Source organism: Elephantulus edwardii, unplaced genomic scaffold (genome assembly GCF_000299155.1).
Source record: "Elephantulus edwardii isolate Elephantulus edwardi_28Jun2011 unplaced genomic scaffold, EleEdw1.0 scaffold00255, whole genome shotgun sequence".
Taxonomy (NCBI): Eukaryota; Metazoa; Chordata; class Mammalia; order Macroscelidea; family Macroscelididae; genus Elephantulus; species Elephantulus edwardii.
Window position 1 is genome coordinate 2,447,127 of NW_006400005.1, and position 26,850 is coordinate 2,473,976.

The 26,850-nt window shown below is 37.7% G+C and overlaps 1 protein-coding gene across 1 annotated transcript in view; it reads left to right on the plus strand.

Moving 5' to 3' along the window:
- Nucleotides 1-26,850, plus strand: part of RIMS1 (regulating synaptic membrane exocytosis 1) — a 701,348-nt gene that overhangs the window by 317,909 nt on the left and 356,589 nt on the right. Inside the window, exons 3-4 of the mRNA XM_006899387.1 lie at nucleotides 3,144-3,357; nucleotides 6,777-6,788. Of these exons, the coding sequence (XP_006899449.1) occupies nucleotides 3,144-3,357; nucleotides 6,777-6,788 (226 nt within the window). The remainder of the gene's footprint in view (nucleotides 1-3,143; nucleotides 3,358-6,776; nucleotides 6,789-26,850) is intronic.

Sequence of the window (26,850 nt, forward strand, 5' to 3'; positions counted from 1 at the left end):
GGTTCAAAATCAAGAAGGGGATCCATCCGGGATGTATTCTGTCTCCATACCTTTTCAATCTGTATGCAGAACAGATCATCTGAGACACTGGGCTATACGAGGAGGAATGTGGCATCAGGACTGGTGGAAGAATCAACAACCTGTGTTATTCAGATGACACAACCCTGCTTGCTGAAACTGAGGAGGACCTAAAGTGCTTGCTGCAGAAGATCAAGGACTACAGCCTCCTATATGGACTGAAGCTCAACATCAAGAAAGCAAAGATTCTCACCACTGGGCCAATTGGCAGCATCAGTATGGATGGTGAAGAGATTGAGATAGTTAACAGTTTTAGTTTACTTGGCTACATAATCAACACTGTTGGTAACAGCAGCCAGGAAATCAAGAGACGAATTGCACTGGGGAAAGTTGGCTGTGAGGGACCTCTCAAGAGTGCTGAAGAGCAAAGATGTCAGACTGGAGACTAAGGTGCGCCTGATCCGGGCTATAGTCTTTGCAATTACGTGCTATGCATCAAAGAGTTGGACAGTGAATAGGGTTGATAGAAAAAGAATTGATGCCTTTGAGTTCTGGTGCTGAAGAATAGTGTTGAATATACCATGGACTGCTAGGAAAACAAAAAGGTTTGTCCTGGGGAAGGTGAAGCTGGCATGCTCCTTGGAGTCAAGGATTCTGAAGCTTCATCTGACATACTTTGGGCATGTTGCAAGGAGGGACTGGTCCTTGGAGAGGGACGTCATGTTTGGCAGAGTGGAGGGGCGGTGAAGGAGAAGAAGACCTTCAATGAGATGAATCAGTTCTGTGACTGGAGCGGTGGGTAAGAGTGAGTTTGAGATGGCTAGGTTGGCACAGAATAGAACAGCATTTAAAGCTCTTCCTTGTACATAGGGTTGCTATGTGTCACAAGCGACTCAATGGCACATAACAACAACAACAACAGCATAATGATATTTATTATAGTCCACATGTTCAACCATTATGATTACCTTTTTCTAAGTGTTTCCATTGACCTTAACAGAAGTTTAATGTCCCATGAACAATGAATTCCTCTTTTCTTTTCTCTACTGTTCAACTAAGGAACACTGGTTCAGTGAAGTAGTGGTTTAGTACTTGCTGTTTACCAAAAAGGTCAGTGGTTTATGGTCCATGTAGAGTCACTAGGGTTAAGAATTCACTCAACAACACTAGGTTCAATGAGTGCACCTGTGTTTGTTTGCATTCTTACTCTCAATTCTTTTAGATGTAAACCCAGGAATGGAATTTCTGGATCTTATAATAATTTTATCTTTAACTGTTTGTCTACTTTCCACAGCAGCTGTACCATTTAAAAACTCCTCCAATGTTGGAAACACTCAGAAATAGGTAATGATAATGGTTGAATATGCGGACTTATAATAAATATCATTGTATTACACATTTCTCCATTTATCATGATGTGTATTGATCTAGTTAGGAAGATTTAGGTTTTCTTAATGTTGAGGTATAATCCATGTCAAAGTCTTTTGAGAGTTAATACGTACTTTGTGTACTACAAGCATTATTGTATTATTTACATGAGACAGATGGCTGATGAGTCTTCTTTTAATGCTAATATCAGTTATGTTCTTGTTTAAATAGTCCACCATCTTGGATTATTTGCTTCGCACACAGATTGAATATGTATATTGCAAGGATACAACCCTGACATAATGCGTCATGAAATATATGTTGACAGAGTATTTTGAATTGTGTTCTTCACCTAAATTAGAATGGAAAAAAACCACCCACAAGTCAAATTCATTACCATTGGAACTGATGCATAGCTGACCCTCCATTCAGTTTACTATGCTGTAGAACTGCAAGAAAAAAGATTACTCATCTTTCTCTTGCCAGTATCAGTGTACCTATCATATAAAGTTAGGCTAAGTGCTGTTTGGAACTTTCTTTTTAGTCATATACACAGTAGTCTAGGTGAAAAGAGCTGAATTCCAAGGCAAAATATTTTCAAATCCAAACCAGAAGCTGGAGTTGTTATGGTCCATTACGTAGAAACTGACTCACAGCTGACCCTAAGCAGGTTTTCAGAGGCTGTAAGATGCATGGGAGATTTCTGATCTATCTCCCATAGAGCTGCTGATAGACATTAAACTTTTGTCTTTGAATTGGCAATGCAGCTTTTACCAGTAAGACACCAAAGAGAAATATATAAATCCACTGCTTCAAACAGTGATCTCTTATGTATTTATTTACACAAGACCTGGTGTAATTTGCAAAGCTAGGCCTACATTTCTTAACTTTTTTTTTTTTATTTCTTAACTTTTAAAAGTAAGATTGTTGTTGTTATTATGTACCCTTGAGTTGAAACAGATTCATAGATGACCTCCAGTGGGTTTTCAGAGGCCATAAACCGCATGGGAGGAGATTGTTCATCTTTCTCCCAAAGGATCTCTCATGGATTTGAACCACCTTCCATTGGGTTGCCAGCACACTCCTTACCACTAATCCACCATAGTTCCTGAGAACTAGAGTTAAGATTAGTGAGGAAAATTGCTCCGTAAAATTTGCTTAGGTTCACCTGATTGTTCTAAAGAGAGAACATCCCCTTGGTGTTATTGTTCACCTTATAGACCTGTTTGGGAGAAAGCTGGACCACAGAGATTAATTTTGTTCTTCTTATCTATCATTTGTATATCTCATTACTCCTCACCAAATCTCTTCTATTTAGTATAATTTTTTTACCACTGTTTATTGAAAATGACTGGCAAGAGTGGGACAGAAGGATTCACGGACGTGAGAATCCCAGGGATGAAAAGGAAAGAGTGCAGTTACATTGGGGGTGTTGTAATTAATATCAGAAAACAAAATGCATATAAAATTGGTTGGATAAGGTGCGGGGGGATTAAGCATGGGGTTATGTATTTGATGGGTGGAGGGTGAAGGAAATGGGAAGAATCTGGTGTGAAAAACAATGCATTTGAACTTTGTAAATAAACTAGTATTTAAAAACAAAATGGTTGGATCACAACTTAAAAAAATTTTGCTTTGGTTCAATTAGGTACGCTTCATTTCTATTGGGGGGCGGGAAGGTTCGCTTTTTGCTTTGGTTCGTGATTTTTGTCTTCCACCATTTACTTAGTTTGCTTTTCCCCATCTCTTTTGCCCAGGAGATTGCATCAACAGTTTGAAAGCTATAAGGAACAAGTGAGGAAAATAGGCGAAGAAGCACGGCGGTACCAGGGCGAGCACAAAGATGATGCACCAACCTGTGGAATCTGCCATAAAACCAAGTTCGCTGACGGCTGTGGCCACCTCTGCTCCTACTGCCGCACGAAGTTCTGCGCGAGGTGTGGAGGCCGCGTGTCTCTGCGCTCCAACAATGTGAGTGTTCCAGGCATGCGCAGTATGAAGACTCACCATAGGCACGTTAACTGCTCCAGCTCATGCTTTTGTGCTTGTTTTGCTACTGTGCAAGGCTTTAGTGGTGGAAACATGATAAAAATAACTAATAAAATTATGCTTTCATTACAACCATGTCTTCATCCATTCCAAACATTTACATATTACCTGTGGGAATAAATGTACCTCCTTTTATTAAAAAAAAAAAAAAGGGTAGCAAATGTGAATTTACAAACATTAATTCTGTAATTCTTGAAAGTTATCACATCCACTTCTGGCCCATTCCCACATTTTTGTTTCTGCCGCGTTTGCTTAAGATTGAATGAAAGTAAAATGCAGATTAAATTGGGTGGCATTACATTTAATCGCATATAAAGCAACAACTAGAGTTTATGATAAGTAATTATCTATTTGATTTTATGGTCAAGATGAATTTAAGGGGGAGCTTATCTCGGGAATTTTTTTGATATTTCAGGAATTTATGAAAATATGTTTTGAGCGTTGTGTGGGGTTTAAAAAAATTTTTTTTCACTTCCCATGTTTTCTGTGAAATACATTCTCTCAGTTGATAAAACTACTCCTCTGTTGTGCCCCTTGTTTAAATATATGGCTGTTTTTTGAAACATTAGGACTTACTGTGTCTCACTGTCATCAAATGAATGCTGACTCAAAACAACCATAAGAGCTTGTAGACTTGTCCCGGTGTTTCCAAGGTCTTGCATCTTTATGCAGGCGGTCTGCACCATCTCCTCAGAGCAGCTGGTGACTTCTAACAGGCAGCCATTCACAAAGCAGTAAGTGCTTAGCTGCTGCTCCTCTAAAGCTCTTTAGAGTTACTTAAAAAAAAATACACCACACACACAAAACCTACTGCCACTAATTCTATTTTAACTCATGAAGACAGGAATGGATAGTAAGTTTGAACCACCCACCTTTCAGTTAGCAGCCAGGTGTGTAAAAAGACCTACTATAGACTCAATTATATTGTTGTTGTTGTTGTTGTGTGCCATGGAGCCTGAACAAACTCATAGCTGACCTTCCAGTGGGTTTTCAGAGGCAATTGCACAGGTGGAGATCGCCCTTCCACAAAGCAACTGGTGGATGCAAACACACGCCTCCAAGTTGGCAGCACAACTCTTTATCACAAGGCTCCAGAGCTCCCTTCCCTTAACTGTGTTTATTATTAAGTGCCGTGGAGTCAGAGCCTACTCACAGCTGACCCTCCTGCAGGTTTTCAAATTGGGGTTGTAAATGGCACAAGAGGAGATTTTCCATCTTTTCCCCCACAGAGCAGCTAGTGGTTTTGAACCACACACTTTTGGATTGGCAATGCAACTCTTTAACCACTATCCCAACATAGCTCTCTGTTATGGTAAGATCCAGTACTGTCATTTATGAAATAGAATAATTCTACTAAGTATTTGTTTAGATTTTATTTCAGTGTTGGACTATATTGTATTCCCTAAGTTAGAACAGTCAAGAGTTGTTAGGTACCATTGGGTCTACTCTGATTCAGCGATCCCATGGGAAAAAAAAAACATGTTATCTAATCATGTGTAAACCACACAAATTTACATTTGAAAAATTGCATGCAAGCCTTAAGCCCCCTTGATTTAGCTAATGAGAAAACTATAGTTAAAATGAAAACAGACTTTCTAACTAGCCTGGTATTCCTTTGTAATTTATTTGAACTCTTCATATAGGACTCTAAAATCTTGCCCAGTGAAATGAAATCTCTGAGTGTAAGACATACATTTTATGCCTTAAGGTACCATAACTCTGTGGTTTTGAAAAGGTAATTAACCTTTCTGTGTAGCAGTTTTTCTAGCTGTGAAAGAGAATTGCATTGATGATTTCACATGGTTGTTATGGTAATTACCTAAAAGTAATTAAAATCTTGGTCTTTATTATATGCATGAATCATCTAAGTTCTCTTTCTTCTTGTTGTGTGCCATTTGATAAATTCCAACTCAGAGTAAAACTATCACTTGTGAGTTTCTAGGCTACAAGTCTTTTCAAAAGTAAACTGCCAGATCTCTTCCACCCACCCCATCTCCAAGGTGCTCCTAGGAAGGTCCAAACCATAGATATTTCAGTTGGCAGCCACACACTTAACCATTGTACTACCAAGGCTCTCTGTTCTATCTAAACATTACTATGTTTTGTTGTTCTGTGCCTTCACGTTGGAACTGGCCTATATAGCTGACCCTCCAGCAGGTTTTCAGAGGTTTTTTTGAGTGGGAGTAGATTGCCCATTCTTCGCCCACAGAGAATTTGGTGGATTCAAACTGACTGCCTCTGAGATTGCAGCACAGTGATAGTTAATCCTTACTTGCCATCTTCAAGCCTTTCAAGAACAAATTTGAGTATAAAAACAGTGTCTGTACATACAGATCTATTTGTTAATCTCCCATTCTTTAGTGTTCTTAAATGTTGAATGTTGGAATGAATTCTCATGGAGGAGATGTAGGAATGACATAAAAAATATTTAACAACCTGTGCTGTAAGAGAACTTGCCAAAATAGGATTGTGCTGGCAGTTAACAGTGGGATGTGTGTCAGATTAGTGTTAGTACTGGCCAGGTGCCCATGGCTGCTGGATGTAATTAAGTTCTCATTAAAGGTTTAAAGCAATCCAGTAGCAATACATTTAGCTTTTGCATCTTTAAATTGATTATCAGAGTCAAAGTCAGGCTTTAAAAAGGACAGGCTGTTTTAAAGAAATGCAGCCAGAAGTAATACCTACACTTTGGATAGAACTTCTAGGCCATCTATCACTGAACCATCTTTATGAAACCCACATGTGGTTGGAAAAAATATTCCGAAGAATCTAAAGAAAGCACCCTTTAAAATATTTAATCTTGGATAAAGACAAACAATTTTATACAGTTGGTTTCCTCGTGCTGCCCTAAATGTTAAAGTATGTATTGATGCTGATATTGTTCCTAAAACAGCTAACTTATTTCCCTTCCCATGTTTATTTATTATAAACATTTCTCATTATTGTATTTTGCTACATTGGGGCTATAGAATTATAACAGCAATTTTATAAACTTATTCAGATAATATTGCTTCGATACAATATTTATGTTCAAAATAGGAACATGTCTGAGTAATGTTTTAAGTATAGAGTTAATATGTTCTTAAAAATGTAGAAAATTACCTTAGCCAACACTTGTAATAAAGCATATCCCTAGAATAATATGTGTATTTTCAATGCAAGATGGCACAGTAATGAATTTTTAAGTAAAATTGGTTTTAAAAATGTCTACATTTTATCACTTAGGAAAACACCCGTAATTTTGTTTTCTTAAAGTGTATTTGTTAATGTATGACTTATTTTCCTTTTTCTCTTTTTTTCTCCTTCTATCTTGCCCTGCTTCACTGGATGCTTTCCCAAAGGAGGACAAAGTGGTTAGAATCCATGCTTTCTTTTTTATCATTTGTTATAGTATTGTGAAATTTATTAAGTAACTTTATTGTTTCACCTAGTGTTAAATACCATATTTCACAATAAAACTACGTGCTAAGGATAGCTCATTCAGAGTCCTAAAGAAAAGAATTGAAGATGAACACCTAGGAGCATTATGGAATTTTTTTATTTATAGGTTAAACCTGGGTAGTTTCTTGAGTGCCTGAGGACAGCAGTGTTTTAGTATCATTTAAATTTCCACGAGTTCATTTGTCCTGTTAGTTCTCTGAGATTTTATTATTCTGTCTTCTATAGCAATGAACTCTAATGGCTTTTACCTTTCTTAACACTAAATAGATACATAGGTAGGCAATTTGAAATTTTATTGCAGAGGACAGGAAATTTGATAGAGAAACTACATCAAATTAAAATCAAGAGCTCAAAATAGAATGTTTTTTTTTTGCTATGAGTGAAAAGTAGCAGTTGTCTTGTTGAACCAGTTTGCCCTTTTCTTCTCCCTCACACATAGAAATCAGTCTCTGGTGGTTTGGAATCTCACATTTATTTTTTATAAGCTAGTTAAATCACAGAGTCTACTGATGCTCAGAAGACTAGAATGCAAGTGGAGCTTCGGTTAGTCCATCCTAGGTTTACATACTATTTACACCTTCCTTAGGTATCAGTACTTTGCCAAAGATCTTTAGTCTTATAATATGAAACTGAAGCAATAAGTAAGTATTTCACTTTCAGTAAATAAACTTAGTTACCTTTCCCAATAATTTAAATGCTTAAATGATGTCTTACAGTGTCTTTCAGTGACTAAGTATCAAACATGACATTAAGTTGGCCATTAATCAGTGCTTTTAATCTTTATTCTAGTATATGTTCATCTGTTTTACCATGAAAAAGAACATATCATGTTTAAAATTTTTCAGAAGAGTATGTTTTCATGAAATAGGTTGCCTATACTATTTTGTATGTGATTTTAATCAAATCGTGTCTGTATTTTCTTAAGTCACTACTACATCTAATAAATATCATTACTTTGGATAAATCTACAATTTAATTGTCAGTGATAGTGCTAATATTATGCAGATTTGGTGATTAGCCTTTGCCTAGGCCTGTACCACACTGACTGGAATCACTGAGTTCTTTTGAGCAAAGTGTTCCAGGAAGGGAGGGGTTTTTTGAAGTTCTTAGAATTATGTGACCTAGTGGTAAGGAGCTGTGAAAATATACCAGCAAGTCCATGGGAGAAAGATGAACAGTCTCCTTTCATGTGATTTACTGGGAGCTCTGTTGGCCTAGTGATAAGAAGCTGCACTGCAATCCTGAAGGCATGCACTTTGAGCCCACCAGCTGTTCCATGGGAGAAATATGGGCGGCTCCTCTAATGTGGTTTAGTGCCTCTCAAAACTGGCAGGAGGATCAGCTATAGGTTGGTCTGGACTCAAAGGCATACAACACAATAACAGAATGATTGCTGGAATAAAAATAATTAAAATGTTCTCTGCTGTTCTGAAACTAAAAATGGAAATAAAAGGGCTATAAAAGGCATTGACTTATAATTAATTTCTTAATTTAGATTGAATTTGCCCTTTTGAGTGCATTTTATTTTTTAGTACTTACCTGTAATCTCTTTAAATTATTTTTTCTTTAAACTGACTTTTTTGGGCAAGGAAACTAATGTCCTGTCTTGTCTTAGACATGTTGAAGATAATAACTCATCATTAAACACAGTATCTGATTGTTGGTTTTTTTCCCCCCAGACTAGGGCCTTTGGTTTTCAATAGCAAAATTATCATTTCCTGGTGTGTTTGTTTACAGGAGTGTCTTTGTATGCTCATATGGTTAGGAAGTGGAGAAGAATAAAGACAATATATTTTCTAAAACAGTTTTTACCTTGATCAATGTAATAATAATGAGTTTTACTAGTCTATTAAATCTGTGACTAAATATGGCTAAAATACATTGCATGTGATATGAAGACCTAAAAAGAACTAATGTATAAGCATTTCTTTTACTAGGCCTAAGCAAAAAAAAAATTATTATAATTTTGCAGTATAGCAGTATTTTATTTTAAAACATCACCCTTAATTTATGCTATACGGTAATACTTTAAAAGAGAATATACTTGCTTTTAAAGAACATTACTGTTATAGTGAATCAATCAGCAATGGACATATTTATTTGATATCCATAGATACTCAGAAATATAATATTGTTTACTGAATGCCATCTTTGATTCCTCAATAAATAAGAATACTGCATAATTACCTTTGTTGTTGTCTTTATGTGCCATCGAGTCACCTTCAACTCATAGCGGCCCTAGGTCCAACAGCTCTGAAGCCTGCCCTGCCCCAGTCACTGTATCAAATCCATCTCATCCAGAATCTTCCTCTCCTCTTGGCCCTCCACTCTTCTGAGCATGATATCTTTCTTCCAAGGACTTGTCCCTCCTGGCCACATGCACAAAATATGTCAGATAGAGCTTCAAAATCCTAGCCTCCAAGGAAAACTTTGCTTCCACTCTTTCCAAGACAGACCTTTTTGTTTTCTTGGCAGTCTGTTCAAGTCTCTTCTCCAGCACCACCACTCAAATGCATCAATTCTTCTGTCATCCTTAGTAATTTTCTATTACTCTGATGCATATCAAGTAATTGCAAAGACTTTGGCCTGGATCAGGCATACCTTGGTCTCTAGACAGACATTATTGCTTCTCAATACTCTGGAGAGGTCCCTGACAGCAGATTTTCCCAGTCCAATTCGTATTTTGATTTCCTGACCACTGGTGCCAAGAGTGATTTTTGTACAATCGAGCAAGCAATACTTTTCAACAATTTCAATCTTTTCTCCATCTATCTTAGTACTGCTAATTGTGCCAATTAGTGAGAATTTTGGTGTGTGTTTTTTTTTAAAGGAAGACTTTACTGTCCATGTGGAACACTGACAGAGACCATATCCTCTCAAAGGTCAAGCTCCAATCTTTCTCTTCTTGATGTTGAGCTTCAATCTGTGTTGAAGACTATAATCCTGGACCTTCTGCAGCAAGTGCTTTAAACCTTACACAGTTTCAGCAACCAACTGCATAGCGTAGGTTGTTGATGAATTTTCCTCCAATCCTAATGCCACATTCCTCCTTATGAAGCCCAGCCTCCCAAATTTTCTGTTTATTTTATTGATTGAAAAGCTATGGAGACAGAACTCATCCCTGGTACATTTCCTGATTTTGAACCATGCAGTATTTCCTTGCCCTGTTCTGAAGACTGCCTTCTGGTCTGAATATAGCTTTCACATGAGCACAATCAAGTGTTCAGGGATTCCCATTCTCCTCAAGGTTAGCCAAAATTTATTGTGATCCACACAGTCAAATGTCTTTGCATAGTCAATAAAACACAGATAGATATTCCTTTGATACTCTTTTTTTTTCCTACCAAAATCCATAGAAAATTGGAGATAATGTTTTTGGTGTAACCTCCATTGAGAAACGCAGCTTTTGTTTTGGGCAGTTCTTTGTTGATGTACTGTTCCAGTAATCTTTTTGATAAGTTTCATCAAGATTTTGCTTATGTGTGACATTAGTAATATTGTTCTATAATTTCCACAGTCTGTACGGTCACCATTATTTGGAATGGGAATAAAAATGGATCTCTTCCAATCAGTTGGCCAGGTAGTTGTCCTCCAGATTTCTTGGCACAACCTGGCGAGCACATCCAGGGCTGCCCACAATCTCTTTGCTGAAATATGTCAATTAGTATTCCAACAATTTCTGAGGCTTTATTTTTTTCCAACTTCTTGAGAGCAGCTTGAACTTCCTCCTTCATCACTATTGCCCTTGATCATATGCTGTTTCTTTAAGTTCTCCTGTATCAGACTTTAGCTGTTTAAATTGCTGTTATTTTGGGGGTTGTTCTAGTAGTGGGTTTTTTACCTATTTGGTGGGATATTGTTGAATTTGGATGACTCCATGAAAAAGTTAACATTTTGTTACTACTAAATAAGCTTGACTGAATTCTCCAAATTCAGTTCCTTTGGAATTTTTCATAAACTTTATTTCTTTTCTGCTTGAGAGATTGGTTTATAAATATAGCAACTAAAAATGTACTTGATACATTTCTGGTTTATTTTTACTAAGAAGAGTCTATGCAAAGGCATTTGAGTGTGTGGATCACAACAAACTGTGGATAACTCTGAGAACAATGAGAATCCCAGAACACTTGATTGTGTTTATGCAAGACCTATACTTGGACTAGGAGGCAGTCATCAGAACAGAGTGAGGAACTACTGCCTGGTTCAAAATCGAGAAGGGTGTATGCCAGTGATGCGTCCTATTTCCTTACCATTTCAATCCAAATGCCAAAGAGATCATCTGGGAGGCTGGGCTTTATGAGCTGGAATATAGTATCAGGATTGGAAGAAGATTTATCAAGAACCTGTGTTATGCAGATGACAAAAACTTGCTTGCTGAAATTGAGGAGGACCTGAAGTAATTGCTTTAGGAATATGAATTGAAGCTCAACATCAATAAAATAAAGATTCTCACTTCTGGGCCAGTTACAGCATCATGATAGACAGTGAAGATATTTGATGTCACACTGGAGACTAAGATGTGCCTGATGCAGGCCATGGTCTACACAATTACTTGCTATGCATCAGCAAGCTGGGAAGTAACTAGGAATGATAGGAAAATTGATGCTTTTGAGCTGTGGTGCTGGAGAAAAGTATTGAATATACAGAACAAACAAGTTTATCTTTGGATGCAAGGATTAGGAAGCGTTGTCTGACGTACTTTGAGTATGTTGCACAGAAGGACCAGTCCTTGGAGAGGGACATCATGCTTAGGAGGGTGGAAGGACAGCACAAAAGAAGAAGACCCTTAATGAGATGGATTGATTCAGTGACTAGGGTAATAGGAGTACGTGTGTCAGAGATGATAATCTTTTCTCAGGATAGAGCAGAGTTCAGAGCTCTTGTACATAGGGTCACTATGGGCCACAAGTAACTCGATGACACATAACAACAATAATAACAAGAGTTAGGTTTCATAAATTAAGAGTGCTTTATAATAGCTGTCCGTGTTGCCTACTCGGAAAAAGAGAACTCTACCATTTACTTATTTTTTGTCTTTTAGATATTTCTTTAAAGTAAAACATACCAACTAACTCAGACAAAGAAGAAGGATTGGCCATCTTATAAAATAACAGGCTTTCAAAAACCCTATGCAAACTAGAACATACTTATAATAGACTAGCAGATACAACACTGAAGGCTGAACCCATGTATTGAGGAACAAAAAGGAGAAGGAACAGTTACAAGCAGACATTAGTAATTGGAACTTGGAATGTGAGAAGTATGAATGTAGGAAAATTGGACATTGTTAAGGAATAAATGGAAACTTAAATCTTGACATACAAGACATTGGCTAATTTGGATGACTTGGCATGAGAAGTTTTGAGTCAGATAATCTTATGATCTACTACACCAGAAATGAAAAGGTAAAAGAAAATGGGATCACATTCATAGCTAAAAAGACCATTTCTAAATCCATCCTGGAATACAGTGTGGTGAGTGGCAGGATAATACCCGTATGCACAGAAGACTTGTTAATACCACTACCATTCAGATATATGCATCAACAACCAGAGCTAAAGAGGAGGAAATAGATTTCTACCAACTTTTGTAGTCAGACATAAGCGTGCAACAAAGATACTTTAATAATAATGGGTGACTAAAATGCAGGAACTAGAAACAAGGAAAAAGATTCAATGGTTGGAAAACATGGACTTAATAACACAAATGAGGCTGGAGAAAGAATGATGGGATTTTGTACAATGATTTATTCATTGTAATAACTTTTTTAAGAAACACAAATGGTGACTATATGCATGGACCTCACCTGATTGTCTGCACAGGTGTCAAATTTATGATATATGTGGAAATAAATCAATGGAGAAGTTCAATATCAGTTGTCAAAACCAGGCCAAATGATGGTTGTAGAACAGACAATACTCATATGCAAATTTAGACTGATGTTAATGAAAATACAATCAAATCTAAAAGAACGAAAATTTGACCTTAAATATAACCAGACTGAATTTAAAATCATCTCAGGATCAAGTTTGAGTTTTTGAACACTAATTAGCAAACCAGATGAGCTGTGGGATGATATAAAAAATGTCAACAATGAAGAATGGAAAGATCATTACAAAGTTGCAGGAGGAAAAAAAGACTGAGATGGATGTTAGGAGAAACTCTGAATATTGCACAGAGTGTTGAGAAGCCAAAACAAAGGGCAGGATGTTAGGAGAAACTCTGAATATTGCACAGAGTGTTGAGAAGCCAAAACAAAGGGCAGATATCAGGGAATTAAGGTTCTGCACAGAAGATTTCAAAAAGCAGCTCCGAAAGACAAAGCAAAGTATTATAATAAAATGTGCAAAAACCTGGAGTCAGATTCAGAAGTGCTGAACTCGACATTTTGTAAGCTGAAGGAAATAAAGGGCACATTCACGCCTTGAGTTGCAATACTTACAGATACTATGGAGAGAATAATGAATGACTCAGGGAGCATCAAAAAAAGATGGAAGTAGTGCACAGCGTCACTGTACAAAAAAAGGTCTGATAGAGAAGAATTTCACAAATCAGGAAGCAATGGTGATGGAGGAGGAAGTTCAGGCTACTCTGAATAGATTGGTGAACAACGAAGCCCTAGGAATTGATAGCATACAAATTAAAGTAGTTCATCAAACAGATGCAGCTGTGGACATGGTCACCAGGTTTTGCTAAGAAATCTGGTGGACAATTCTCTGGACAACTGACTGAAATGGATACATATTTTCATTTCAAAGAAAAGTGATCCAACAGAGTGTGGAAATTATCAAACAATATAGCACAGGAGAGGAAGACCCTCAATGAGATGGTTTGATTCGGTGTCTGGCGTAATGGGAGTAGGTGTGTCGGAGACAGTGAGATTGACACAGGATAGAGCAGAGTTTAGGGCTGTTGTACGTAGGGTTGCTGTGAGTCACAGGCAACTTGACAGCACATAACAACAAAAACTCATAAATAAAATCTCGCTGAAGATTATACAGAAACAGCTGGACAATACATTGACAGAGAACTAGCAGAAATAGAAACTGGGTTTAGAAGAGGCCATGGCTCTAGGGATAGCATAGCCAATGACAGATCTTAGCGGAGGTGAGTACCATAGGAAGGTCTATCTTTGTTTAATTGACTATGAAAAGACATTTGATTGTGTGGCTCACATAAAGTTGTGACTAACCTTGAGAAGAACAGGAATCACAGAACACTTGATTGTTATCAGATGAAATGAGTACTTGGTGCAGGAAGCAGTTATCAGAACAGTGCGAGGAAACAATGGATGGTTTAACATCAGGAAAGGACTGTGTAAGGGATGCATCTTGTCTCCATACCTCTTTAGTCAATATGTTATTGTCGTTAAATGCCATCTAGTCGCAGGAGACTCATAGCGACCCTATGAAGGAGAGTCTTCGATGCTTGGGTGTCTTTCAGGAGGATGGACTTTATGAAGAGGAAAGTGGCATCAGAATTGGAGGAAGAAGCATCAACAACCCTGCATTATGCAAATGGCACAGTCTTGCTTGCTTAAACTGAAGAGGTCCTGAAACTGAGGAGGACATGAAGTGTTTGCACAGAAGGACTGCAGTATTCAGTATGGATTGAAGCTCACCATCGAAAAAACAAAGATTCTCACCACTGGGCCAATTGGCAGCACCATAATAGATGGAGAAAGGATTGAGATTAACAATTTCAGTTTGTTGTGTTTCCACAGTCAACATTCTTGGCACAGACAGGAAATCAAAAGACTAATTGCATTGGGAAAATCTACTGTCAGGAAACTTTCTAGAGTGCTGAAGAAAAACTTTTTCAGTCTAGAGACTAAGGTGCACCTGATCCAGGCCATAGTCTTCACAATTACTTGCTATGCACCAGAGAACTGGACAATAACTATGGATGAGAGAAAAATAATTGATGTCTTTGAGTTGTGGTGCTAGAGAAGAATACTGAATATCCCATGAACAGCCTCGGAAAGGGTAAAGCCAAGTTATTTTCTGGAGTTAAGTATTTTGAAGCTCCGTCTCACATACTTTGGGCATGTTGCCAGGACGGTCCAGTCCTTGGAGAAGCACATCATGCTTGGAAGGGTGGAAAGACAGCACAGGAGAGAAAGACCCTGGATTAGATTGCCACAGTGACTGGGGCAATAGAGGCAGATGTATTGGAGACATTGAGATTGGCTTAGGATAGGGCAGGGTTTAAAGCTATTTGGCCTAACAGTTCCAGTTAAGAGTTGCAAATGACTTCAACAGCACATAACCACAGCAACAAATCATTTATTCCCCCCCCCCCCATAATGGTTGCACATACCTGTTTTGTTAACATCTTGTATGGAAAAAAAACCTCTTTTGTGTCCAGGTAATAATTCGTAAGGGACTATGTTTAGAGTCATAGTTTTTGGGTTTGAATTTATTTTTTTATATGGGTTTGCTTACAAAGTTTGTATATGTTGCGTTATGCAGAAGTTACTGTTTCTGTTCGCTTTTAGAAATCATGGTAATATGTTGATGAACCAAATGCACTTGTAGGGAAAGTTTATGAAAGGTAGCAGTAAAGTGACAGCTGACCTTGAAATGGACTCAATCATTAGTCATTGTTTGTGGGATGATTCCGAAACAAATTCTAAAGAGCACAAAGAACTTCTCCCTCACAACCTCTGTTCTTTGTTGTGGGCTTTTAAAATTGCGATTTTAATGAAAGTTTACAGAAAAGTTGCATTTTCATTCATTCATTGTTGCACATTTTCCTCCCTATGTCCTCCCTACACTTCTGCAATATATTTTTAAGAATATCCATTCATTGTTGTATAAATTTTTCCTTCCCAGCCCCTCTCACAGTCCAGTTTGCTATGCACCTCTTATTTTGGAATGTTGACAAACAAATAATGCATAATCATATATTCCTTTTAAATAGTTCTTTCCTTCATTTGTTCCAATGCAGTGTTCATGAATTTTCACTTTTTTTAAAATTTTTCCCGAACACCCATGTCAGTCCTGTTTTATAACAGTGGTGTTATACAGTATTTGTCCTTTTGTGAATGAGAAATTTCTCTCAGCATAATGTCCTCCAGGGTAAGCCACTTTATGAGTTCCTAGTTTTTCAGTGTTGCATAGTATACCATTGTGTTAATATACCACAGTTTTTCTGTCCATTCATTTGTTGATGGACATTTGAGTTGCTTCTGTCTCTTTGCTATTATAAATAAAGCATCAATAAACATGAGTGTGTATATATCTGTTTGGGTGATATCTCTGGGTTCTTTAGGGTATAAACCTTGTAGTAGTGGAATTGCTGCACCAAATGATAGTTCTATTTCCAACTTTTTGAGAAAGTGTCAAATCACTTTCCATAGTGGTTGCACAATTCTACACTCTCAAAAGGGTTCCAGTCTCTCCACAACCTTACCAGCATTTGTTGTCTGCTGCTTTGTTGAACTTTGCTATTTTTACAAGGGTGAGATAATATCTCATAGTTGGTTGTTTTGGGCTGTTTATTTTTTAAGAAAATTTTTATTTTATACTGATTTATGTACAAAGTTTGCATACATTGTTTTTCACACTAATTATTCCCTATTTCTTTTACCCACCCTTCCCTACACTCATCAAATTGTGTAACCATGTTATTACCCCCTCCACCCCTTCTCACCCCTTTGCTTCTATCCTTCTCCCCTTGGATCCTCATACATATTTTATTAGTTATCCTTCTAAAACAATGGTTGTATACAACACCTGTCCTTCTGGGACTGAGACAGTTCACTCAGCACAATGCTCTCCAGTCCCTCCCAAGTTAGGTAGTGATTTACATCATTGCTTCTGCATGTTGTGCAGTGTTCCATCATGCAAATGTACAACAGTTTCTCAATCCATTAGATTGTGGCTGGACATTTGGGCTGTATTTGCATCTCTCATAGAACTAGGGATTTTGAACATTTCTTCTTGTGTTTGTTCACAATCTGAATGTCTTCTTTGGTGAAATGTCTGTTCATATCTTGTGTCCATTTTATGATTGGGTTGTTTACCTTTTTCTTGTTGAGGTGCTGGAGTGTTCTATAAATTTTAGATATGAGTCCCTCATCACATATATCATTACCAAATACTTTTTCCCCAGTCTTTCAGTTTCTTTTTTACCCTACTGGAGAAGTTTTTTTGATGTGCATAGGAATTTTATTCTTGTTGTTGTTGTTATGTGACATCAAGTCACCTGTGACCCATAGTGACCCTATGTACAGCAGTTCTGAACCCAGTCCTGTCCTGAGCCATTCTCACTAATTCCAACACACCAACTCCCATTGCCACAGTCAATGTATCAATCCATCTTACCCAGGGTCTTCCCATCCTGCACTGTCTGTCCACCCTCCCAGACACGGTGGAAGGATTCCAAGGACTGGTCTTTCTTGGCCACATGCCCCAAATATGTGAAACAGAGCTTCAAAATCCTAGTCTCCAAGGAGAAACTGGGTTTCACCTTCTCCAAGACAGATTTATTTTTTTCTTCTTGGCAGTCAATAGTATTTTCAAGACTCTTCTCCAGCATCACAATTTGAACACATCAATTCTTCTTCTGTCATCCTTAATCATTGTCTAGCTTTATGATATATAGCAAGTATTTGAAAAGACCATGGCCTGTATTAGGTGCACCTGAGTCTCTAGACTGACATCTGTTCTCTACTGGTTTTAGGCTTTTCATTATTCTTAGAAGACTGTTCACATTATGGATGAGGGCTTCTAGAGTTCTTCCAAGCTTTTCTCTTATGAAGTTTATAATTCCTTGGTTTTACTTCTAGGTCCTTGATCCACCTTGAGTTGTTTTTTGTGTATGGTGTGAGGTATGGATCTTGCTTGCGTTTTCTACAGATAGTTTTCCAATTTTCTCCAAAATGATTTATTAAAGAGGCTTTTGTTTCCCCACGGAACTGATTTCATCTCCTTGTCAAAAATCAGTTGACCATAGGTAGATGAGCTAATTTCTGGGTTCTCAATTCTATTCTATTGATCTTTGTGTCTGTCACTCTACCAGTGTGACACTGTATTGATCACCATAACTGTGTCGTAGGATTTAAAATCAGAGAGCGAGATGCCTCTAATCTTGTCTCTTTTTCCAGAGCATTTTACCTATCTTGGGTCTCTTTCCATTCTAGATGAAATTGGAAATTGTCTTTTCCATCTCATTGAAGAAGAGAATTGGTATTTGTATACTGGGAGTACATTGAACTTGTAGATTGCCTTGCTATAGTTGTTATGTTCATGATATAGAATCTTCCTAAATATGGGCATTATAGATTCTTCCATTTCTCTAGGTCTCTTTTTATTTCTTGTAGTAATGTTTTCTAATTTTCTTTGAATAGGTCTTTTGTGTTTCTAGTGTATTTCTTCCCATTTATTTAATCTTCTGGTTAGCAATTGTGATGGATATTGTTTTTCTTAGCTCCTTTTCTGTATTTTCATTGTCATTGTTGAGAAATCCAACTCATTTTTGTATGTTGATCTTGTATCCTGCCACTTTCCTGAATTGGTGGAGTATATCCATTTCTGTTCTCACTGAGTCTTTGGGGTTTTCTAAGTATACTGTCATTTCATCTGCATATAGAGATATTTTTACCTCCTCTTTGCCAGTATGGATTTTTCTTATTTCCTTTTATTGTCTTATTACTAGCACTAAGATTTATAATACAATATTGAATAGTAGAGGTGATAGTGGGCATCCTTATATAGTTCCTCTTTTCAAAGAGAATGCCTTTAATCTCTCTCCATTGAAAAAAATGTTGGCTCTTAGTTTTGTGTATGTACGTTTTACTACTTCTTGAGGAAATTCCCCTCTATTCCTATTTTGTTGAGTACTTTAATCAGGAAATGGGGTTGGATTTTGTCAAAGGCCTTTTCTGCATCAATTGATAGGATCAGGTGGTTCTTTGTTCTTTGTTTTGTTAATATGTCGTATCACACTGATTGTTTTTCTTATGTTGAACCATCTTTGCACACCTGTTATCAATCCCAGTTGGTCATGGTGGATTATTATTTTTTTTATGTACTGTTGGATTGTATTGGCCAGGATTTTACTGCGGAATTTTGTGTCTATATTCATAAGAGATATCGGCCTATAGTTTTCAATTTTGATGGAGTCTCTACTTGACTTTGACATCAAGGATATGTTTGCCTCATAGAATGTTGTTATTGTTGTTGTTGTTGTTATGTGCCGTCAAATCACTTGCGACTCACAGTGACCCTATGTACAGCAGCCCTAAACCCTGCTCTGTTCTGCGCTAATCTCACTGTCTCCGACACACCCACCCCAATTACAGCAGTCACTGAAGCAATCCATCTCATAGAGGGTCTTCCCCTCCTGCTCTTCCCCTCCCAAGCATGATGGCCCTCTCCAAAGACTGGTCCCTCCTTGCAACATGTCCAAAGTATGTCAGGCAAAGCCTCGGAATTCTTGCCTCCAAGGAGCAGCCTGTTTTAAACCTCTCCTGGTTGAACCTGTTTGTTTTCTTAGCAGCCCATTGTACATTCACTACTCTTCTCCAGCACCACAGCTCAAAGGCATCACTTCTCCTTCTACCCTCCCTGGTCATTGTCCAACTCTCTGATGCATAACAACTGATTGCAAAGACCGTGGATGGCCTGTTTCAAGTGCACCTTAGTCTCCAGAGTGAGTCTGGGAAAATTCCATTTCTTTTTTCTATTTCTGAAATACTTTATGTAGAATTGATGACAGTTCTTCTCTGAATAGTTGATAAAATTCACTAGTAGAACTATATAGTCCAGGGCTTCTTTTTTTATGTTGCTTTATTACCTGTTTAATTTCTTTTGTAATGGGATTTTTGCAAAAGAAACAGGTACTAAAACAACTTGTAAAAAAACCAAAACAAAACAGAAGACTATACACATTGTGGATGAGGGCTTCTAGAATTTTCCCAAGCTTTACTCTGATGAAGTTTTTAGTATTTGATTTTACCCCTAGGTCTTTGATCCACACTGAATTGGCTTTTGTTTATGGTGTGAGGTATGGCTCTTGCTTGTATTTTCTACAGTTTATTTTCCAGGTTTGGCAATACAAGTTATTGAACAGTCTTTTCTGCCTCCTTAACTGATTTCATCTCCTGGTTAAAAATCAGTTGACCATATGTAGATGAGCTGATTTCTAGGTTCTCTGTTCTATTCCATTGAACTATGTTTCTGTCACTCTGTCACTGTGCCAGTATGATTCTGTCTTGACCACCATGGCTGTGTGGGATTAGAAATCAGGAGTTGAGATGCCTCTTACCTTGTTTCTCATTTTCAGGAGTGCTTTACTTATTCTGGGTCTCTTTCCATTCAGATGAAATTGGAAATTGCCTTTTCCATCTCGCTGAAGAATATAATTGGTATTTGTATATTGGGATTGCATGGAATTTGTAGATTTCTTTAGGTAGAATTTTCATTTTAAGATATTGAGTCTTCCTATCCATGAGCATGGTATAATTCTTCCATTTCTCCAGGTCTTATTTTGTTTCTTTTAGTAATTTTTGTAACTTTTTTTTGAATAGGTCTTTTGTGTTTCTAGTTAGATTTTCTTCCAAGTTTTTAATCCTGTGGTTAACTATTGTGATAGGTATTGTTTTTCTTAGCTCTTTTCCTGTATTCTGTTTGTCCCTCTAGAGAAATGCAACTGATTTTTTCTGTGTTGATCTTGTATCCTGCCACTTTGCTGAATTGGTCAAGTATGTCCAGTAGTTTTCTCACTGAATCTTTAGGGTTTTATACATATACTTTCATATCATCTGCATATAAAGTTAATTTCAGCTCCCCTTTGCCAAATTGGATACTTCTCATTTCCTTCTCTAGCTTCCAATACAATATTGAATCGTATAGGTGATAATGAGCAATCTTAGTCTGTGTCAGTTTGGTTAAATTGTGAGTTTCTATTTCCTCTATTGTTATTATTGTTAACGTGCAATTGAGTTGCTTGTGACTCACTCTGACCCCTAGGTACAACAGCTCTGAACCCTCCTCTATCCTGAGCCAATTTTATTGTCTTTGATACACCAGCCCCCATTACCCCAGTCACTGAGCCAATCTATCTCATTGAGGGTATTCTTTTCTTCGCCCCCCCCCCCCAAGCATGATGTCCCTCTCCCAAGGACTGGTCCCTTTGCAACGTGCCCAAAGTGTGTCAGATACAGCTTCAGAATCCTTACCTCCAAAAAGCAGCCTGGTTTCACCCTTTCCAGGACAAATTCTTATTCTCCTAGCAGTCCATGGTACATTCAGTACTCTTCTCCAGTACCACAACTCAAAGACATCAATTTTCCTTCTGTCATCCTTGGTCATTGTCCAGCTTTCTGATGCATAGCACATAATTTTAACCACCATGGCCTAGATCAGGAGTACCTTACTGTCTAGATTGACATCATTGCTCTACTCTGGAGAGATTCCTGGCAGCAAACTTTTCCAATGCAATTCCTCTTTTATTTCCTGGCTGCTGGTGCCAAGAGTGTTGATTTTCTAGCCAAGCAAACTGAAGCTGTTAACAAGCTCAATCTCTTCATCATCTATCATGATACTGCCAATCAGCCCAATGGTGAGAATCTTTGTTTTATTGATGTTGAGCTTCAATCCATATTGAAGGCTGCAGTCTTTGACCTTCTGCAGGAATCACTTCAGGTTCTCTTCAGTTTCAGCAACCAAAGCATTGTCACCTGCATAACAAAGGTTGTTGATGAGTCTTTCTTTGATCCTGAGGCCACATTCCTCCTCATAAAGCCTAGCCTGTAGGATGAACTGTTCTGCATATAAATTGAAATGATATGGAGATAGAACACATCTCTCGTGTACACTCTTCATGATTTTAAACCATGCATCATTTTCTTGCTCTTTTCTCAGGACTGCTTCCTGGTCTAAGTATAGGTTTTGCATAAGCTCTATCAAGTGTCTTTGGATTCCTATTCTTCTCAGATTTAGTTACAGTTTTTTGTGATCCCTGCAGTTAAAAGCCTTTGCAAAGTCAAACAAACACAGATAGATATTCCTCAGTATTCTCTGCTTTCAGCTAAGATCCGTGTAACATTGGCTATAAAATACGTAGTGACGTGGCCTCTTGTAAACCCAGCCTGCACATCTCCAGTTCTCTGTTGATGTGTGTTCCAGTAATTTTTGTGTAATTTTCAGCATAATCTTGCTTGTATGTGATATTAATGATATTATTCAATAATTTCCACACTTTTCTGGGTCACCTTTCTTTGGAATGGGAATGCATATGGATCTCTTCCAATCAGTTGTCCAGTTAATTGTACTTCATGTTTCTTGACACCACTTGGTGACCGTGTCCAGGGGTAGTATCTGTTTGTTGAAATATGTCAGTTAGCATGCTATCACTTCCTGGGTGTTTTTTTTTGCCAATTTCTTCCAAGCAGCTTGAACTTATTCCTTCATCATCACAGGCTCTTGCTCATACATTGTTTCATGAAATTCTTCTGTGTCAAACAATTCTTTTTGGTACAGAGACTTTGTATACATCTTCCATCTTCTTTCAATGCTTCCTGTATCATTTAATATTCATCCCAAAGCATCCTTATGTATTGCAACCTGAGTCTTGTATTTCTGCTTCAGTTCCTTCATCTTAAGAAATGCCAAGCAAGTTCAGCCCTTTTGCTTTTGACTCTAGATCTTTGCATGTTTAATGATAATACTTCGCTTTATCTTCCCACACTGCCCTGTCAGTCTTCTTCTTTTGCTTTGGCTTATTTGCATTCTAGTGCAATATTCAGAGACTCTTCTAACATCCATCTTGGTCTTTTCTTTCTCCTCTGTCAATGAAATGACCTTTTCCATTCTTCATGGATAATATTCTTTATATCATTCCACAGCTCATCTGGTCTTTGCTCACTCGTGTTCAAGGCCTCAAATGTCTTCCTGAGATGGTTTTGAAATTTGACTGGGATAGACTCAAGATCAAATTTTGGTTCCTGTGAATGTGATTTAATCTTCTTTAGCTTCAGCTTGAACTTGCATATGAGTAGTTGGTGATCTGTTCCACAGTCAGTGCCTGGCCTAATTTTCACAGCTCGTATTGAGCTTTTCCAGCGTTTCTGTCCACAAATGTAATCGATCTGATTCATATGCATACTACCGGGTGAAATATGCATATAGTCTGAGTTTGTGTTTCTTATAAAAAGTGTTTGAAATTAATAAATCATTGTGTAGGATTATATCATTCTATCTCCAGCCTCATTTCTGTCACCCAAGTCCATGTTCCTCTAGGTTTTCATATTCGTTTGAGTATAGTTTTTCATAGTATTCCATCGTTATCCTTTTTATTACAGGTGGTTCTGTTGTGACATTGCCGTTTTCATCTGTTACTCAGATTATTTGTGTCTTTTCTTTCTTCTCCTTTGTTAGTTTTGCTAATTCAACCCTTGTTCTTAAAGCAAGATTTGGTTTTCTCTTTATAGGTTTAGATAAAGGCACATAGTCAGTTGAATCTCAGCAGTTTAAAAAATAATTTGCATGATTGCATTAAATATTTATTCTTCTTATGAAAAAGCTTCTCTGCATTATCTATATTTAGTCGTTGGCATGATGATGAAGTGTGTAATCATAATTCACAGCCATTATTTCGGAAAAAGTCACTGAGAATTTTCCTGGATCTACTTTCACCTCTTTTTTTCTGGTATGTTCTGATGGATCCTCAATAACAGAATGTTCTTTTAAGATTCTTCTCAGAAAAACCATAAAGGTCTAAACAAAAAGTTCACATACAAAAGTAAATATGTCAATAAGAAAATGATACAATATGTTGTTGTGTTGTTGTGTACCATAAATTCAGAACCGATGGGTTTTCAGAGGCAGTTAATCACATACTTCTCCCTCAGAGTAGCTGGTTGCCTCGAACTGTGTGCCTTCTGGATTGCAGCACAGCTTTGTGTTACTAGGCCACCAGAGTTCTATGATACAGTATATAAAGAGAATAACTTTAATTACATAATTTGGCTCATTAGAAATTTTCATAATATCTCTTCATTGTGTTTAGCCGGTCAGTCTTGAATGGAACAATAGGAGCTGTTATTTTTATTGTGATAATAATTTTGTCCATTGTAAATTTCAGTTACTAAATATATTCCCTCTCTCTCTCTCTCTCTCTCTCTCACACACACACACACACACACACACACACACACACACAACCTTTCAGTTAGCAGTCAAACAATTAACCATTAAATCACTAGGATGTGTCTATATTTGTACACACTCATATATGGATGTTGATGTATGTGCGTGTATGTGTGTGTATATTGTTGTTGTTTTGTACTGTTGAGTTACAACCAACCCGTAGCTGATCCTCTAGCTTGTTTTCAGATACATTATAATTGCACAGGAGGGGTGATTGCCCGTCTCTCTCCTGGAGAGCAACTGGTGGATTTGATCTCTGTGCCTTCGGGTTTGCAGCTTGCACCTCTTTACCATTATTTAGCACTATATAAACACACACATATATACTAGTATGTGGGTCTGTGTATGTATGTATGTAAGAGCCATCAAGTCATAGGCTATAAATCACATGAGGATATTGCCTTCTTTTGATTTTTTTTTTATTCTTGTATGTGTGTGTGTGTGTGTGTACTGTCAAATTGGATCTGACTGCTACAGGAGATTGGCCCTCCTCCAACAGGGCACCTGGTGGATTCAAACTACCACCTCTGGGATTGCAGTGCAGCTTCTTGTCAGCAGGTCACCAGAGCTCTGGAGATTGCCTTCTTATGTGGAGCCACTAGTGGATTCAAACCACATTCTCATGCCTTTGGATTTGCAGCACATTTTTTAACCCACTAGGTGACCAGAGATATATGTACACAAACACACATACATGTACAAATGCATGTATATGCATGCATATATGTATACATGATATACATACATGTTGTTGTTGTGTACTGTCGACCCATAGCTGACTCTCTGGCAGGTTTTCAGAGGCAGTTAATTGCCCAGGAGGAGACTGCTCATAATTCTCCCATAGAGCAGCTGGTGAATTTGAACCATGTGCTTTCAGGATTGCAGTGCAGCATCTTGTGACTTAGGCTGCCAAAGCACAACCTATTTCTATGAGTGAGTTAGTGCTGACTCATGACAGTCCCACGGGCTGCAAAGTAGCAGAACTGTTCCAGAGAGTTTTCTTGGCTGTTGTCTTTACCAAGGCAGTTGTCAAGGATCTTTTCTAAGGCTACGGTGAATTTAGAGAATCATTCTTTAGATAAGTAGTCCAACATAAAATATTGGTACCATATTATGATAGTACCTTTTTCTTTGTATTATGAACATTAATTACAACTATTGTTGTTAGGTACCAGGGAGTTGAGCACAACTCATAGCAACCCTGTGAACAAAAGATCTGAACTCTGTTCTATCCAGCACCATTCTCACACTTCCTGACGCACAGGAGTCATTTGCAGCAGTCACTGTGTCAGTCCACCTGGTTGAGGGTCTTCCTCTCCCTCACCGACCCTCCACCCTTCCCATCTTTACGTCCTTCTCCATGGAATAACACCTTGTAGTAACTTGTCCAGAGTATGTGAGTCAAGGCCTTACCATTCTTGCCTCCATAAAGCACTCTGGCTGCACCATATCCAAAACATAGTAGTTCATTCTCTTGGCCACCCATGGGATGGATGTTCAGTGCTCTTCCCCAAGACCATGGTTCAAAGGCATCAGTTCTTTTTCTGCCATCCTTATTCATTCTCCAACTCTTAGATGCGTAGCTATTAATTGGAAAGACTATGGTCTGATTCAGATGTACCTTAGTCTCCAAACTGACACCACTACTTCTAAGTAACTTAGAAAGATCCCTAACTGCTGATATCCCCAGTGCAGTGTGTCTCCTGAGTGCTGGTACCAATTGTGGATCCAAGCTAGATAAAGCTGTTAACGGTTTCAATGTCCTCACCATCCATCATAATGCTGGCTAACGGTCCAGTGGTGAGAATCTTTGTTTTCCTGACATTGAGATGCAACTCATACTGAAGGCTGAATTTCTTAATCTTTTGCAGCTAGTTCTTTAAGTCCTCCTCACTTTCAGCAAACAAGGTTGTGTGATCTGCATAACACAGGTTATTGATGAGTCTCCCTCCAATCCTGATGCCACACTCCTCATAGAGTCCAGCTTCTCAGATGATTTGCTCAGCATACAGATTGAATAGGTACAGAACAATATGATTGAATAGATATTGAACAATATCATTGATATTATATGTACGCAAGATACTGCTAAAGATCATTCAAAAACAGCTGGAACAGTACATTGATAAGGAACTGCCAAAAGCTCAAACAGGATGTAGAAGATGCCATGGCACCAGGGATATCATTGTTCATGTCAAATGGATCCTGGCTGAAAGTAAGGAATACCAGAAGAATTTCTAATTATGTTTTATTGACTATGAAAAGGTGTTTGACTGTGTGGATCTTGGCAAGTTGTGGCTGACCTTGAGAAGAAGGGGAATCACAGAGCGCTTGATTGTGCTCATGTGGAACCTATACCTGGATCAGGAGGCTCTTTGTTTTGCAAATGGAGCAGGGGAGCACTGCATGGTTTGGAATTGGGAAGGGAATGCACCATGGTTGTATTTTCCCTCTCCCATACCAATTCAATACAACTTTAATTTTCTTTAATAATATCAAATTATCCTAAGCAACTTTATGTATAAATTTTAAAAGCCAATGTATTATAAGTGTTTGATAAATTTTGAGTCAATATGTTGTAAGGAAAATATTGAAAATTATTGTTATAGGAATTAAAATATATACTTACTCTCTTTTAACCAAACCTCTGTCTTTGAGAGCATAGTTATTACAACACATATCTCTATTTCTATATCTTAAATTATTAAGATTACACTAAAGCAGATGAAGTGTAGAACTTCACAACTTTAGGAAAAGAATGAAATTTTTTTTCCTATAATAATATTTTATTAATTTTCATAAACATTTACAGAGATTT